Source organism: Ovis canadensis, chromosome 7 (assembly GCF_042477335.2).
Source record: "Ovis canadensis isolate MfBH-ARS-UI-01 breed Bighorn chromosome 7, ARS-UI_OviCan_v2, whole genome shotgun sequence".
Taxonomy (NCBI): Eukaryota; Metazoa; Chordata; class Mammalia; order Artiodactyla; family Bovidae; genus Ovis; species Ovis canadensis.
Genome location: NC_091251.1, coordinates 54,149,284 through 54,167,879, shown reverse-complemented (window position 1 = coordinate 54,167,879; position 18,596 = coordinate 54,149,284). Strand labels below are relative to the sequence as shown.

At 42.7% G+C, this 18,596-nt stretch overlaps 1 protein-coding gene across 5 annotated transcripts in view; it reads left to right on the top strand.

Moving 5' to 3' along the window:
• Positions 1–18,596, top strand: part of NIN (ninein) — a 103,552-nt gene that overhangs the window by 20,054 nt on the left and 64,902 nt on the right. For all 5 annotated transcript variants that reach the window (XM_069596134.1, XM_069596135.1, XM_069596136.1 and 2 more), the window contains exons 4-5: positions 1,023–1,104; positions 15,371–15,540. In XM_069596134.1, the coding sequence (XP_069452235.1) occupies positions 1,023–1,104; positions 15,371–15,540 (252 nt within the window). The remainder of the gene's footprint in view (positions 1–1,022; positions 1,105–15,370; positions 15,541–18,596) is intronic.

The following is an 18,596-nucleotide window of genomic DNA, read 5'->3' as shown; positions in this document are numbered from 1 at the left end:
ACATATGGGCTTCTGTATAAATAGGTATCATGTTATTAAACTATAATTATGGTGAGAAGAAATACCGACTCTCGCTTCTGCCCCATGGTGAGATCATGTGAATTTAAGTTGTAGAATAATGTACTTGGCTATAAAGAAAACCATTTTACTACTTTAATATCCCAGTTCTGAGTTTGCTTGTTTGTTTGTTTTTTTCAAGAATTGTACAATCCTCTGCCCCTTTTTTCTTTTTAATAATGAAAGTAGTAAATGATACCAACAGTCCCATTTGTGGACCACACCAAGAGAAGAGGGACTCTCCCTTATGTGCCAAGGAAACTGATAAGGATATTGGTGCAAAATTGTACTCACGAAACATTAGATAAAGCTTCAATAACCAATTCTGAGTATTTACTTCAGTAAGACTGAGGTTCCATCCTACTTTAGTCAAGGTAATTGTATTTTTAAGAATTCGGGAGCATGCTTCCCAAGGTTCTTTTATCCTTTGTGTATGCTGTTGATTTCTACTTGTTTATAGAATTAGGGCCTTGGGAGATAAATATCATCTACTTGCCTGAGGCAAGACTGTATTTCAAGTCATCCTTGAAAGGTAGTTTACTCTCTTCTAGAATGTCTTAAGAGATGAAAGCATTTTTGGCACATTGTTAAAAAGGGTCATTTACTTGGAAAATTTTTTCTAGTGTCTCACCTAACATCTTTCTCTTCTGGTCTCGTTCAGAAAAATAAAAGAAACTGAGTTCAAAACCTATCTTCTTCTGAGTTTATAAAGAGGATTTTGCTGTGTTATTTCCCCTTGGGGTTGAACAAATGTTGACATTGGTGTTGGTGACTCTGGTGTGTAAAATGATTATCCCATTTTGTCTTTAGTGCTTTAGAGAAAAGAAGAAGTGGGAACAAAAACAGGTTCTAGGACTCCCTTCAAGGCTGTCAGGATGCTAACAAATGGTTCTGGAACCTTGTACATGGGTTTGCTTCCTTAAGGCTATGGAATTTTTAATTTATTTTGAATTCTTTATTTTCAGGTGCATTTTGACCAGTTTAAAGAAGCATTAATACTTATCTTGTCTAGAACTCTATCAAATGAAGAGCACTTTCAAGAACCAGGTAAGAACGCTAACTTTTCTTCTCTTCTTTCTGCTTTAAAATGTGTCCAGGGGAGAATCTGGGGACTTTGAGGCATGTGTGTGAAAGCTTCGGAGTATCTGCCTCCCCCAGATTGAGCAGTTATTTGGAGTGACTTGTCTTTTGACGTGGTCATAAAAGGCGTGCAGCTGTCTCACACTAGGAAGAGCCTCCTCTACCACAGCAGCGAATTAGGGAAGAAATCACTGGATTGTTCCCAGGAGATCTGTCAGATGGTGTGGCCGTAACTCATTCCCGGAATGAGCAGAGTGGAACTGAATGGTCCTTCTTCCGTCCTCATTGCCTGTGAACATGAAATAATATGAACTGGGGCAGAATTTTGTCTGAAAGAAGGGTGGGTAATTTTATTTAGTGCTAGCGAGTGGATAGCCCTGTGTTACAGACAGGACCACATTATAACTGTTTTTCTCTCTCCTCTTGAGTGATAGTTCTTTATGGTCCTTGTTGTTCATATTTGTACTTTTAGTGCCCAGTAGGATGCTTAGCACATAGTAAGTATTCAACAAAAACTTGATATTATACTTCATTGATTTTTTTAAGGTACTATAGATTATGACACATCATTATTTTATATACTCCTAAAAAATTTTTTTTCTCAGTTATAATGGTAAAATGCCATTGATTATAAGACACATCATAATTCGAGAATGTTCAAATCTAGGAGTGTGTGTGTTGGGGGTAATGTCTTAGGATCAGTGATATATGATAAATATTTAAGGGGAAGTCTAAACAGTGTTGAAATTTATATTATAATACAGTCTGGTTTTTTAAAAATCAGAAGCTAGGGTTAGAGGTTGATTATAAAGGGGCACACAAGGGAATTTTGGGTGTGATGAAACCATTTTTATATGTTGATTGTGATGGTGGCCACAAATTTTATAAGTTTTTTTCTAACCCACAGAATTGCTCTGTAAAAAGGTGAAATTTACTCTACATAAATTAAACCTCAATAAACCTGACTTTAAAAAAGAGAACACTAAAAATATAGTCCAGTTTTGAGATTGAGAAGAGATCGTTAACATTTTGTTGCTACAAGCAGTCATTCAGTGTGACCTACTTGGAAGCACAGGTGGGAACTCTTGTCTTATCCTTACCGGTGATCCAGTTCATCAGACCTTCTGAAATGCTCCAGATTTGTGTCATATGTATAAACTCTGCGGTAAGCAGTATTTTGGGTTTGGATTGAGTCTCTCCCTTTTTATTAAGGTTATTGTTAATTCTGAGGCTTGCCAGAGCTCTCTGCAAGCCCCTAGTGAGTGTGGGAGGGAGTTTATTGCATCATAGAGGTTTTCCAGACTAAAAATAGAATTTCTGTAGGTCACCCAGTGCTGGAATCTGGACTTTTGTTCTTACTGGTTCTCACATTTTGTTAGTAGTTTTACTTGTTTAAGGTTGTCATCTTGATAAAAATAGTGTAAGATCTAGGGACCCTAACTAGAGCTATTGTGACATCACCCCATCTATTGTTGTTCGTGCGCACATAGGTAACATACACTTAAGCTCTGTGTTCTCTTTGCCCGTAATGGGTGTTTATGTCAGTTTGGAATAGGCTGCCCTGTTTCTTGTCCTTTTGCTGCTCTTTCTTTAAAACCTGTTCTTGATACCTGCCAGAAAATTATCATAATAAATAAACAGACCACAAATGTGAAGGGTTCCCTGTAGAACTGTACCATCTTGGGATCTGAATCATAGGACGAGGAGGTAGACAGTGTCTGGTTGAGCTTGGTAACAGTTTGAAAGAAAGGTTTGTAAGTCCAACTCCGGTCAGTGGTTTCAGATTTATACGTGTGCCTCACTGCTGGGCCGGAGGAGGCATCATTTGGACAAGTCTTCCAGATGGGTTTTAATAGTTGACTGTGTGCTCCATCCTTTGGGTGGACTACAGCAACGCTTTGCTACTGAGCTGCCCCAGTTCAGTGCAATAAAGCATCAAAGTCCTTACTGACAGCATTTCCTCCAGCATGGACGTGACTTCCCTAACATTTGACCTGGAAGGATAAAATCTAGGATTGAGCCTGTGCCTTAAGAGTGTTTTATCTCATATGAGGCTGAGTCATTCCTTCTTTGTTCCTGAGCATCTCTGCTTTTTCTGACGTTTGCCTGTCCCTCCCTGGCCCTTCCAGTTGTTTCTGGGGATCATGCATTTCTTTTCACTCAAACATTCTCCCACCCACTCAAGTATGTGACTCCACCCCTACAGACTGCCTGGCTTGGCTGGAGAGAGGCAGAGAAAGAAGGATCAGGACTTAAATGCTGTATATCAAGAGGCCACCTGGGTTCACCCCCTCTTTCCCCTGTACGAACATGGTTCAATTCAGTCACTCAGTCATGTCCAGCTCTTTGTGATCCCATGGACGGCAGCACGCTAGGTTTCCCTGTCCATCACCAACTCCTGGAGCTTGCTCAAACTCAGTCCATCGAGTCAGTGATGCCATCCAGCCATCTCATCCTCTGTTGTCCCCTTCTCCTCCCACCTTCAGTCTTTCCCAGCATCAGGGTATTTTCCAATGGATCAGTTCTTCGCAGCAGGTGGCCAAAGTATTAGAATTTCAGCATCAGCATCAGTCCTTCCAATGAATATTCGGACCAGTTTCCTTTAGGATGGACTGGTTTGAACTCTTATCAACATAACAATCCCTTAAGTCATAGACTGTATGACTGCAAGGCTAGACTGAATGCTGCCATTTTATCCATGAGCAAACTGAGATTCAAAGAGGAATGTGGATTAAGTCTCACAGATAGGGGCAGAGGAAGATGCTAACATTGTTATCACCAAGGGATGGGAGTCCAGGAGGCTTTGGTTTAGGGTGTTCACCCTCAGATGGATGAGCTGCGGGCAACGCAGTCTCAGTCAGTGCAGCCTGGCCAGAAAGATTCTGACAAGTGGCCAGCAGCAGAAGGAAGGAGCAGAGAAGAGCAAGTTTCACCTAATTGTTAGTGACAGGGGTTCTATGTCCTCAGCATTACTTGGCTGTTCAGCACTTAGTTCATCTTCCACCATAAGGGGCCAGGGCTGTGGTCTTTTTATCTTATGTTTTGAAGTCAATGGACCTACTGGACTTTGAGAGGAAAAATTACTCTTAAATTAGTAAAAATAGGAGGGCCATAGTGCACAGCCTTTGACACTGAATGAGTCATGAACTGATATTTTGTAACATCCAAAATCTTTATAAATTAAAAATATCCAGTGCTGTACCTAACTATAATATAGAAAATCCAGCCTGATATAGTAGAAAGACCCTTGAACCAGGAACTATGTAATACTGGCATGTGTGTTCAGTGGTGACCAACTCTCTGCCAACCCCATGCTCCCCTAATTGGGTGGCCTTATATCACTCACCTAGAGCCAGACATCCTGGAATGTGAACTCAAGTGGGCCTTAGAAAGCATCACTATGAACAAAGCTAGTGGATGTGATGGAATTCCAGTTGAGCTATTTCAAATCCTGAAAGATGATGCTGTGAAAGTGCTGCACTCAATATACCAACAAATTTGGAAAACTCAGCAGTGGCCACAGGACTGGAAAAGGTCAGTTTTCATTCCAATCCCAAAGAAAGGCAATGCCAAAGAATGCTCAAACTACTGCACAATTGCACTCATCTCACGTGCTAGTAAAGTCATGCTCAAAATTCTCCAAGCCAGGCTTTAGCAATACGTGAACCGTGAACTTCCAGATGTTCAAGCTGGTTTTAGAAAAGGCAGAGGAACCAGAGATCAAATTGCCAACATCCGACGGATCACTGAAGAGGCAAGAGAGTTCCAGAAAAACATCTATTTCTGCTTTATTGACTATGCCAAAGCCTTTGACTGTGTGGACACAATAAACTGTGGAAAATTCTGAAAGAGATGGGAATACCAGACCACCTGACCTGCCTCTTGAGAAACCTGTATGCAGGTCAGGAAGCAATAGTTAGAACTGGACATGGAACAACAGACTGGTTCCAAATAGGAAAAGGAGTATGTCAAGGCTGTATATTGTCACCCTGCTTATTTAACTTCTATGCAGAGTACATCATGAGAAACGCTGGGCTGGAAGAAGCACAAGCTGGAATCAAGATTGCTGGGAGAAATACCAATAACCTCAGATATGCAGATGACATCACCCTTATGGCAGAAAGTGAAGAGGAGCTAAAAAGCCTCTTGATAAAAGTGAAAGTGAAGAGAGAAAAAGTTGGCTTAAAGCTCAACATTCAGAAAACGAAGATCATGGCATCTGGTCCCATCACTTCATGGCAAATAGATGGGGAAACAGTGGAAACAGTGTCAGACTTTCTTTTTTTGGGCTCCAAAATCACTGCAGTTGGTGATTGCAGCCATGAAATTAAAAGACACTTACTCCTTGGAAGAAAAGTTATGACCAACCTAGATAGCATATTCAAAAGCAGAAACATTACTTTGCCAACAAAGGTCCGTCTAGTCAAGACTATGGTTTTTCCAGTGGTCATGTATGGATGTGAGAGTCGGACCGTGAAGAAAGCTGAGCACCAAAGAATTGATGCTTTTGAAGTGTGGTGTTGGAGAAGACTCTTGAGAGTCCCTTGGACTGCAAGGAGATCCAACCAGTCCATTCTAAAGGAGATCAGTCCTGGGTGTTCTTTGGAAGGACTGATGCTAAAGCTGAAACTCCAATACTTTGGCCACCTCATACGAAGAGCTGACTCATTGGAAAAGACTCTGATGCTGGGAGGGATTGGGGACAGGAGGAGAAGGGGATGACAGAGGATGAGATGGCTAGATGGCATCACTGACTCGATGGACATGAGTCTGAGTGAACTCCGGGAGTTGGTGATGGACAGGGAGGCCTGGCGTGCTTTGATTCATGGGGTCACAAAGAGTCGGACATGACTGAGCGACTGAACTGAACTATATACATTAAAACCTCTGAGGTCTTTGGTTACCTCATATGTGAAGGTAATTATACTAGAAAATACTTAAAATCCATTCAACTCCAGGATTCAGCTGTGTTGTCTCCTATTATCTAAATGACATCTACGTGTATGAAAAAGCTAGCTTCTGTGTTTCTGTAAAATTTCACCCCAAATAAATTGACACTACAAGGGTTTACTTCTTAAAGGCAAATACCCAATATAGTTCATGCTTTCCTATTCTTCTAATGAAAGACAGCTATTATAAATAATACAAAAGAAAGCTATAATAGGATTTCAGAGGAGATGGAATTAAGTCATGATTTCCGCAATCTTGGGTTCTGCCATTTCTAACATCTCTGAGGTACAGTGTCTTTATTTTTAAAATTAGAGGGTATAGATGATTTGCAGCATCTTTTTAATTCTGACGTTTATGATTCTAAAACTCTTTAACAGAGAGTTTTTCCCCCTAAAAACTCAACAATGCAATGAAGGTACTAACATTTAGATGAAGTCAGAAAAATGGGTTGGGAACATAGGGAGTCCTTTGTGGATTCCAAGCTGATTAACATCACCGGTGGCAGAGCTCCCCCGCATCTATGTGTGCAGCTTAATTTTCAAGTTATTTTCCTAGAGAGAGAGAGGGACACCTTAATTATTATTTATGGATTATAGGATTTGGGTAACGGAGATGCTGACACGGGCTCCAAGCTACACGACTGTAAGCTACATAGTTACATGCCTACGCTGTCCAGATCTGTTCTCCAGAGACTTTTGTCCTTATCTGATGCATCTTGCCGTAGGTTTCTGTTCTGTGGTAGATGTTAGCATGACGCAGCAAGCGCTTCCTCCCCTCATACTGTTAATGTAAATATCTTTCCTTTGTTTATCTGGTGAGGGAAATCTCAGGTTTGGAAAAGCTAAACTGTTAGAAAAATAAGGTAAGGCAGATGATTGGGTTTTTGGTTTTTGTTTTTGTTGGTAATAAACATTCTTCACTCCAGAAACTGCCCTATTTCTAATTATTTTCCTTGTATTTTGGAGAAGCTGTGACTATAATAAACAAATACTTCCTCATTCACTTGGCAAGTGTGCACTGAAGCAGACAGCAGGCTAGATCCCGGTTTGCAGGGCTTGAAGATTTGTGCTTGCAGCTGTATTTGGGGGCCGTGGGCCAGGCCCTTTGAGGGCCCTGTGTTTAGAAGATACGCACAGATGGTCAGCAGGAGTGTCCTCTTGTCCTCTCTTCAGTTAAGAACTTAGCCCTTGGTTCCCTTGGTATATATGGGATGCTATCAGTGAGGACCAAAAAGATTTCTTCAAAAGTTAAAAGCAACATAAAGGCACTACCACTAACCACCACCACCATCAAAAGACCATGTGAGGACTCATTTCCTGAGATCAGAGGGAACTAGAAATGTTCACATCCACTGGTGATCATGTAAAATAGTGGGACATCCCTGGATTTTTGTAAAACAATAAGCATCAAAAACTATAAAAGTGTTTTTGTCCAATCAATGCCAGATTCAGATTTTATGCTATGGAAATAATTATGTGTGTGTAAGGATGGTCATTTAAAATAGTTAAAATACTAATATATATATCTTGAGCAGAAGTTTTTTTAAAGTAATTTTATTTATTTATTTTTGGTTACGATAGGTCTTCATTGCTGCAACGGCTTTTCTCTGGTTGCAGAGAGCAGGGTCTACTCTCTCGCTGTGGAGTACGGGCTTCTCACTGTAGTGGATTCTCTTGTTGCGGAGCACAGGCTCTGGAGCGCAGGCTCAGTAGTTGTGCCTCATGGGCTTAGTTGCCCTGAGACATGTGGGACCTTCTTCAATCAAACCCATGTCTCCTGCACTGGGAGGCAGATTCTTTACCACTAAGGCACCAGGGAAGCCCCCAAGCAGAAATTTTTGACTGTGTATTTTGGTTAGGCAAGCTATGATGTACCTGTATAATCAAAGACTAGGCAGCTATTCAGTTGTCCTCTGGAAGAATACTTATTGTTATGACTTTCCAAGGAGCAAGAAGGCACTTTAAAAAAATATGTGTGTGTGTGTATGTATATGCAAAAAGGATATTACTGTTATTTAAAATTAAACAAGTCTGGGGAGAATTTTGCTAATGAAACAGTTTGTTTGGACGTTGTGCTGACCTAAGTTTATTTCAGTTCCAGTCTATGCAATCCTTTCCAAATTAGGGACACAAAAATGGTAGTTTTCTGCAGGGAGTCCTAGAGAATTGGTGTGTCCTTTCATGTCAGTGGTGCTAGTGATAGAGAACCAGCCTGCCAGTGCAGAAGATGTAAGAGGCTCGGGTTCGATTCCTGGGTCACGAAGATTCCTTGGAGGAGAGCATGGCAACCCACTCCAGTATTCTTGCCTGGAGAATCCCCATGAGCAGAGGAGCCTGGTGGGCTACAGTCCATAGGGTCACAAAGAGTCGGACACAACTGAAGTGATTTAGCACACATGCCTTCATGTCAATGCTGTGGTGAAGGGAAAGGAGATGACAAGGAGGAGAAAATTAGGGCACGAATGGGATGAAGGCAGCTTCAGTTCCTGAGACAGACAGGATGCTGTCACTGTGCGTTTGCCAGTAATCTTAACCTGTCACAACACATGAGGAGAAGGAATGTGCTGCAGGACTGGGGGCTGTGAGGCCTTCCCTGAGTCTGCTCCATGGGCTCCAGGCCACCACTGACCCCCAGGACCCTGGGTGGGAGGACCCAACCCCAGGCAGAAGCTACCTGACTAGTGCCTTTGCCCCACAAAGCTCCTGTGGCTTTCCCTAAACCTCAGGATGCTAGGTACTCCTCACCTCAGTAAGGACTAAGGGTCCAGGTCTCTTTGACTCCAAAGCCCATGGTCTCTTTCCATGCAGCACTGCTGCCCTGGAAAGGTAAATCTAACAAGTAAAATGTTTATAGAAAAATATGACCACAGTCAGTATTAAGCATGGAACAATCAATATATGGGTTGTACTGAATTCACAGGAGAAAAATGGTCCCATAAAAGTTGTACCAGGTTTGAAAGAAGTCAGTTTTGAGCTGAGCCTTGAACAATGGGGAGGATTCAGTTAGATGATCTGTGAATCTCTGGCTTCTTCCCCCAAATGGCTCAAGAAGCAGGGCCTTCTAACAGGAATTAGCAGGCCGAGCCTCCCAGGAGAAGGTTGGTGAACAATCTCATCATCATTTTCAACTCAAAGAGTTTTCCCTATTGACAGATCTTCACCTGCTTTAGGGCTTAGATAGATCATCTGGTCAGACCAGTCACCCCTGGGGATTGTTAGACCACACCTATCCACCATCCTCATTACCCTTGGGGAGAGTGCTAACCTTCCCCTTGACATTTCCCTTCCAGACAAAGCTAATCACAGCCACCCCATTTTGTGCCCAGAAGCCCCTGTGTTTGAGCAGGAAGCATCACTCAGATTGCCAAGAACTGAGTGGAACTTGTGGAGACTGAACTGTTAAGAGCTTGTGGAGACTGCAACTAAAATACTGTCTTTGCATTCAGCTGTTTAGTTGCTAAGTCATGTCTGACTCTTTACAACCCCGTGGACTGTAGCCTGCCAGTCTCCTCTGTCCATGGGATTTCCCAAGCAAAAAGACTGGAGTAGGTTGCCATTTCCTTCTCCAGGTTTGCATCCGGGGAGGGGACACTAAAGCTCCAATTGGCACCTGCATTTTGTGTGAAGATGCTGGAAGAGAGGCGGGATTGGGGAGTGGGTTGCCAGGGTTCAGGAAGCAGCTGCCTTGGAAAGGGCTGTGTGGACACAAAAATGGGGGTGAGGACCCTGCCTGCAGATGGTCTCCGCAGAGGTGGGGTTGCACTGGGAGGCAGGAGGAATGGATATAATGTCCCAAGGCTTTCCAGATGCCTTTTTTTCCCCTCTCCCTTCCTTGGAACATCTCCCTCTCCATCCCTTTTCTTTTCCCACCTCTCCCGCTCTCCTCTCACTCATTCTTCCTCTGCCGGTTGGACCCCAACCCATCAGTTCTTCCTGCTTCTCCTCTCCCAGCCCTCCGTCGGCCTCTTGCTCTCTGCCCTGCTTCTGTTCCTCACCCACTTCCTCTGCTGTTGGTTCTCTTTCTGTCTCTGTGTCTTCCTCTCTCTGGGCTGTTCTCCACTTTGCTTCTTCTCTTTCCTTTTCTCTTATTTAGTATCAGGTATGCACTTGCTCTCTGACTGTGTGATCCCTGTGCAGCAGTGTGTCAGAGTGGGCGAGGAGGTGGGATGCACAGTGGGGGTGGGGGTGCTCATTTGCTGTGCAACTGCCTTTTCCTGGGAAGCTTTGTGGAGTGGAGTAGGAGGGGGAGGCTTGTCCTGAGGTTTACACCTGCTTAATTTTCAAAAGAGTTTCAGGAATCCCGTGAGGTCAGCCAAAATGTAGTCTAGAGGGTCTCAGACGATCCCCCTGTCCCCAGGTCCATTAGAAGGGGTGGGGTCTCTGGGAATGAATTCCTAGGTTAAGGAGGCAGGAAGCCACGGATTGCAGGAGCAATTCCGAGATCAGCACCACAAAGGTGTAGCTTTCTTCTTCATCCTGGAAATATCCTCAGATCATTTCAGGGCAAAGGGAAGTTTGAATCAAAAAGTGATAAAATAGCCATCTTATCCCTCAACGATAACCTCAGATATGCAGATGACCCCACCCTTATGGCAGAAAGTAAGAGGAACTAAAAAGCCTCTTGATGAAAGTGAAAGAGGAGAGTGAAAAAGTTGGCTTAAAGCTCAACATTCAGAAAACGAAGATCATGGCATCTGGTCCCATCACTTCATGGCAAATAGATGGGGAAACAGTGGAAACAGTGTCAGACTTTCTTTTTTGGGGCTCCAAAATCACTGCAGATGGTGATTGCAGCCATGACATTTTTTAGAAGATACTTACTCCTTGGAAGGAAAGTTATGACCAACCTAGATAGCATATTCAAAAGCAGAGATATTACTTTGCCAACAAACGTCCGTCTAGTCAAGGCTATGGTTTTTCCAGTGGTCATGTATAGATGTGAGAGTTGGACTGTGAAGAAAGCTGAGCACTGAAGAACTGATGCTTTTGAACTGTGGTGTTGGAGAAGACTCTTGAGAGTCCCTTGGACTGCAAGGAGATCCAACCAATCCATCCTAAAGGAGACCAGTCCTGGGTGTTCATTGGAAGGACTGATGTTGAGGCTGAAATTCCAGTACTTTGACCACCTGATGCAAAGAGTTGACTCATTGGAAAAGACCCTAATACTGGGAGGGATTGGGCACAGGAGGAGAAGGGGACAACAGAGGATAAGATTGGCTAGATGGCATCACTGACTCAATGCACATGAGTTTGGGTGAACTCGGGGAGTTGGTGAGGACAGGGAGGCCTGGTGTGCTGCAATTCATGGGGTTGGAAAGAGTTGGACATGACTGAGCCAGTGAACGGAACTGATCCCTCAACAACTACAACAGAATGCTCTACCGTGGCTGGTGTCTGGTATTTAATACTGGAGTGCGTCTCTGAAACTCTCCTTTAACTTCGCATGTATGTACTATGGATGGCACTGCATCCCAGGTTCTAAGCTTGTGTTTTTCATGAAAAGTATTGATGGAATAAATAGTGTTTAGGCTTTGGGGTAACCATTTCAGCTTCCTCTTGGGTCCTCGTTGCTTTGTCTTTGGCCATTGCAAGAACTGAGTGTTCCAAGTGGCCATTCGCATCACGCAGGTGCCTGGGGCAGTTCTGGGAGACAGCACAGAGTGTACATTGCCCTGCTCAGTTAGAGGGAGAAGGGAGAGGGGGTGGGTGGCTGTTGGTTGTTTTCCCTGCCTGCAGCTAGCCTGTTCCAAGTGGTCATTCTCATTAACTTTGTATTTCAGTTTTTCTTTTAGTGTGAGTACAAGATCTTCTGGTCACTTTAAATGTGTGCACTGTGGTTCATGCTGATCCTGGAAAGTGAACATTGTCACAGCTCTGGAGTTTCTCTTCTTGTTACATCTCATCCTGAGCTCTCCACGAGAGTGGAGTCCAAGACTCCTCTAGGCAATGTGGGCTTGTCTGCTTTCCTTCAGAGTTCACTTGTACTTTCATGTAGTGATGCCAAATAGGGGAAATGGAAAATAGGAAAGAAGGGAAAATGGCTCACAAGCTTGACACCCCAGGTAGAATCATAAATATACATTCAAGGAACTGAAAGACTAAAAGTAAAAGCAGTCCTTTATTTCCCCCCTCCCCCCTGCCGCTGCCCCCCACCCCCCCACCCCCCACCACTGATACTTCATGTCCCTCCTTAAAGCTCATGATTGAAGCAGTTACTTACACTTAGGTTAAAGGAAGCTATATGTACATAATTTCATTTCTTAATAGGTTAAATAACCATGTATTATTTGACACAGAAAAGATTATGTACAGTACATTTAGATGTGCTCCTAAAGCAAAGAAACTTTGCCCCAGGGCTATGGTTTGGCAAGGCTTTCTTGGGCGAGGTAAGGAAGGGGCAAGGTGTTCTTTAGTTTCAGTGAGCAAGAATGTCTTGAAACCCCCACTAAGGCCTCCTATTTGGTGGACTGCTGGTGAACACTTGTAAAGCCCTGCTTGAAATGAATAAGGAGAATGTTGGAGTTTTCAAACCCTTAACACAGCAATGACTGTTGGCCATGAATGTTCTTTTTAGACCTCCTTACATTTAATGTCTTTCTTCCCTTTCTTGTTTTGTAAATACAATGAGGTTGATGCTCTAAACAGAAAAAGGATATGTGAGTATGTAAGTCTAAAATGTAACTATTTTTAATTGATGTGATTAGTCTGATACTTTATTGCATGATCTGTGAAATTTCTTGTGAGGAAACTTTAATACTTCGTTTTTCCTTTGCTGTGTTAATATCTTTATTCCTAAGAGATTTTATATTTTAATAGATCTCTCTAGAAATTGACTTTGTGATGTATGTACAGTCTGTGAAAGATATTAACTTAGAGTTTACTCAGAATTTGTTTTTATAATTAAAATAAAAATTAACTTAAAAATTAAAGTTTCTGGCAATGCAAAAATAAGTACATATATAAATAAAACACCAAAGGATCCTAGTGTTTCACAATCTACGTATTACCTTTCATTGTGTAGGGAAAAAAACTGTTTCAAATCTACCACTGCTCCCTACACAGCGTGAGATATTTAGTGGTAAAAACTAGGGCTTCCCTGGTGACTGGTGACTCAGATGGTAAAGAATCTGCCTGTAATGCAGGAGACCCGGGTTCAATCCCTGGGTCAGGAAAATCCCCCTGGCAAAGGGAATGGCAACCCACCCCAGTATTCTTGCCTGGAGAATCCCATGGACAGAGGAGCCTGGCAGCATACAGTCCACGGGGTTGCAAAGAGTCATACACGACTGAGCGACTAACACTTTCACTAACTAGGGCACCATTTTATCCACAGATGGGTTTTAGATTAAATCACAGTGGGATTTTGGGGGGTTTTGTTTTTTTGTTTGAAACAGTGGCTTTGTCCCACTGCCTTTTTTCGTCTGAAAAAGTACAGCATATATTAAGAGTTCCTTTGTCACTTCCTTCCCCAGACTGTGACCATCTTCTCACAGTGGGGAAGTCCCATGTTCTATTTTCTGATGTTTTACATTTTCCCTTTAATTTTTTCTAAGCCCCCGTCATCACTAAATGGTGTATCTTGTTGTCCTCCACTAAAATTTAAGAATATGTAATAAATTAAGGATGGTTCTACATTGCCTCTTATCTGACTAGCATCTGTGGGTGTTAGCTGCCAACAAGCAGCTCGGGTGTCTGGGCCGCTCCTGAATGCTCACAAGCTGACACACTCTCTTCTGATAAAAGGTACCTTCCAATATGCATGTGCCTTTCAGTATAAATTTTGTATGCTTGAACACTTTCTGTAAGAGAATCATTCGGCCTAATAAAGTGGCTTGGCTGGGACTTTGAAAAAGCTAGATATAAATATCGCTAGAATTTATAGAGCAAGCATAAATACTTCACTCTGAGCTTTGCTGAGCATTTTCAGGATGTTTCTGAGCACATTTGTGAAATCAGAGCTTATCCCAGGAAAAGGGCCTGGGGGAGTGAGGACAGAGTTAGTCACATAGAATCACCAGTCCTCCCAGGGAAGCTTCAAAGTAACGGCTACCCCTTAACATTTACGTGTTAAGCAGTAGGGTTTTATTTTCTTAGTTCTTATCTAATCATCTACCCTAGTTTTGTTGATATGTATACAGCCCTTAACTAAAAATCCACATGTCTGAGTTCAGACATACCTTGTTAAGACTGTCATCTGCAAACAGAACACATATGTTCTCCAGAGAGACAGTATGTCTATATGGGTGATAAGAACTGAAATCAAAGTATTGCCAGTCTTATATTTAATGGAATATTTTATTCTCCAAATTCTGTTCAAGATGCTAAAAAAAAAAAAAGTCTGTCTCTAATTTGACATTCGTAATGAGTGAAGTATTATTGCTTTAAAGCTACCCTTGTAGAGGAAGAATAGTGTGTGGTGATGGTGGTGGTGATGGTGATGGTGGTGGTGAAGGTGGTGGTGGTGGTGAAGGTGGTGATGATGGTGAAGGCTGAACCTGAGACATGTTCTGCAGAATGCTGAAGCCCTTCTTCAAGCTCAGGAGATGACTCTCCCCTTATATGCACATTCTTATTTATTTTGCAATACACAAAGCTCATGAAGAGAAAAAAATATATAATTTTCTTAATGCAGTTTTGCAGTTGCTGTTTTATTCCACAGCTTTTAATTTTATAATGAGATTTTGATGCCAAGTTTCGTGTAAGCAATGAGCTGTCATTAACTGATTAGGATGCACTGTGTCAATTTCTTTGTTCTCTCATCTTGCTTATCTGATGGATCAGAAAGTGGGATGGTTAACAAAGGAGTCACTGAGGTACAAGAGGGGTGTGTTCCAGACTAATTGGTGTGAATGCTGCCTTTACAGTGCTGATAGAGTGTTCATTTTATCCTCATTTTCCAACGTGTCTCTTTGGTGGTATGATCCCTCCCTCTACCTTCCCCTGTGTCTGTAAACAGAGATGATAAACAGAAGAACAAATATGACTGCTTGCTTTGTCCTGATCTTAATTCCATGATTTTAAGCAAATTTCTTACTGTGGGCTCTGCATCTCTCCCACCATATGCTGAGATCTACTTGGGGCACACTATAAATCATTTGGAATTAGAAGCTGTGCTATGCATCTGACCTGCTGGCTCGTGGACGCCCACATCCACTGCAACTGGCAAATGGTGGTGGTTTATTTTGGGGCTGGTATATAAGAGGCTGTGTCCGAAGGCTGGGAGTTGTCAAATAGGGACTGAGATTGTCTTGTAATGTGGCCTCAACTCTTGTCTCCTTGCCCAGACTGCACTCTCGAAGCTCAGCCCAAATATGTTAGAGGTGGGAAGCGTTATGGACGCAGATCTTTACCTGAATTTCAAGAATCCGTGGAGGAATTTGCAGAGGTGACCGTCATTGAGCCACTTGATGAAGAAGCACAGCCTTCACACATCCCAGCCAGTGAGCGCAGCGAGGTAAGAGATTGGACAGACACATCCACCTGGACCACAGGTGTGGAGACTTGTGGGCACCCACACCCTTGTGGCGCAAACACAGGAGGACTGAGGGGCCTATGGCTTTTCTCAGTCACTTTTTTTTTTCAACTACATGCTAATCTTACACTTGCCTTTTGGATATCTATGACTGCTTTATCTATTGTTTATATGTTTCATCTCTGTTTCAGCTTTTGAAGAGCTGATGTTTCTGTGCATGTTTTATGTATATAGTTTTTAATTCCGTTATTTTTATATTGTCTGAGGTCTGCCACTTCTAGCTCCTCTTGGGAATATCTCTCTCCTCCACGGCACTGTCATTTTTAGTTATGTAAAAAGCTAATCAGCTCCCTCCCCGCAAACTATAAAACAGCTGCAGTGAGAGGTAAGAAGTGAAAGCAGTTTCCAGGCATTTCAGGAGCTAGCATCTTATCTTTTGTGGTGGGGTAAAGCAGCTTTGCAGAAGAAGGCAATGGCAACCCACTCCAGTACTCTTGCCTGGAAAATCCCATGGACAGAGGAGCCTGGTAGGCTGCAGTCCATGGGGACGCAAAGAGTCGGACATGACTGAGCGACTTAGCAGCAGCAGCAAAGCAGCTTTGCAACTTTGTCCTTGGCACAGGGCTCAGCAATTGCCAGGATTCTTACCAGTTCTGTCGCCCCCAGGCGCATCTGACTCCCCAGCAATCAGATATCCCCCTGCTTCCCTCATCTCCCTCTTTTCATTTTACATTTTGCTATACTCTACCAATAAGGAAGAAGCAATAGCATTTTCTTTTTTTTTTTTTTTCTTTATGGCTCATTTACCAGTGTCCCATTTATAGAACATGATTGAAAGTGCCATGCTGAGCAAGCTCTAAATATTCCTTGCAAATCCCAGCTTAGTCAGGGGATGCAGATATTTCAGATGCTCATATACGCTGGAATAGAGACAAAGAGCCTCAACCTCCTTAAAGTCATCTGTAGATCATAGTTTAAGCAGGGAGTGTTTGTTGCCATTAACTTTCACGTTCAGCTTGCTGATATATCCATGAGAAGCTTGCTCCAATAATGTCCCCTGCAAGCAGATACCTCATCTTCAACTTTCTAGAATACCTGCAAACCCAAAGGTAACCAGAGAGAATCCCAGTATTGAGCAGAAATGAGACCAACCACAAGTGCTGCAGTTTAGAAGACACGTGATTGGTCTGCTGACGAGAAGAGGCTCGCACTGCTTTCTAGAATCAAGTGATACCTGTCCTCACAATAGAAGTGAAGGAGCAGTGGCAGAAATGCGAGGGAGAAGAGAGGAAGAAAAGCAGCTAAAGGGGGTAAGATAGATAGAAGCCACAAAAGTGGTGTGAATAGTGTGGGTGAGAGGTGATGGCTAAAAATAGAAAGCCTATGAGAAGCAACAAGGATGCTACTAAAAGATCACAGCACTAGGGGCCCATGGGTCTGGGGCAGAGACCTCTACCCATCTTGGTTCAGTAGGTTTCAGACCCTTTCTTGGGTCGCTTTGAGAATTTAGATAGGGCCCTTTCCACAGTAAAACACATAGACTCTCACTCACAAGTGTTCCATTTACTACTTCAGGTGAGCAAGTAGTTTGCATACTTCAGTTACTGCAGTGTGTGTGCCGTTTATTTCGCTGTCAGGAAGGGCATCAAAGTTACAGTGTGAAACCTGCTTCATAGCCCTAACTAGTGTGGAATGCATCTGAGACATTTCCATGTGAAAAAAAGAATTGATTAAAATAGGGCTTCACACTTGATGGGGGAAGATTTTCTTATCTGGAAAACACTTTTAAGTCTAGTACCTCCTTTCTCCAACTGTTTTCAGTACTGAGATACTGTTATTTGGTGCTAAGAAATTAAATGGTTACTTTTTCGTATGTGAGGCGAGTTTCTAATTACCACCTGGGGAGACCCAGAAAGTTCTTGGGGAGAACTGATTTTGTTGCTGGTAGGATATTTCTTGTGTCTTTATTTAATTTCATCTACTGATTTCCAGTGAGATTTACTGTTTAAAAAGTACGACTTTGGCTTTATGTGTAAATAAAGTTAAGGGTTGAGGCCAGAGTCTGGGCAAAATCTTGAGGCTTATACTTAGTACGAGGGTATATTGGGAGAATCATTTCACCCCTGATAAACTTCAGCTTCCCTAACTCCTCTAGAAACCTCTTAGGTGTGACCTTTTGACACTATATAGAAGCTTTGGTGTTAACAACCCACCATCAAAGAGCAGCAAATAGAGGGCTGGAGAACATCATTTGTCTCTGTCTGTTCTCCCCAAGGACTCTACTGACTTGACTTCGAGAGTCTGTTATAGCCCAACCAGAAAACCTGTAGCAAATCAGATAACACGTTTTTACCTCCCTCTTTGTTTATCGCTAAAAGTGGACTCAAAGTTCATCCAGCTGCTTTCTTGTCTAAAAATGAAGTGTTTTGTGAACTGAATGGAGCCTGTTGGTTTTCAGATCGATTCATCACATTCACAGCATGATGCGTGAGGCTTTTATGTTCCTGTTGGCAGTAAGACGGGCCGGCCTCTGCTCCATGCAGCAGCCTTGGCTCCGGACGATCTGCAACCTAGTTTCGTCACCACTGGTCTTAATTGTATCTGGTGTCAAGGTGGCACTCTGGTTTCCTGGCCAGTTTCTGTAGTCATTTCAGCAATCGAACGCCACTCTGTTGGTCAACTCAGTTCATGCTCTGGGCAGCACTGGCTTGCTCTAGACACCCTTGTCTCTTCTACAGAAGCTATGTAGCACTCCTTGGAGTACTGGGGCATCTTCCCTATTGTAGAGTGGCCCTCAGGTGGGGAAGATGGGGAGGGCAGTGTTCTCAATGAACTGTGGGATTGATTTATTCTTAACTTACAAGTTCAGTGTCTGTCAGGAGGTCTTTATCTTTTGTTTATACAAACAGCCTGATTGCAGATTTCTGCATGAATAAATGGGTTTTATTGCATCTCAAGCTACCAAGTCACTTCTTTCCAAACTAAACTAATTTTGTATTGAGGTCTAGCTGATTAACAATGTAGTTACCAATGTAGTT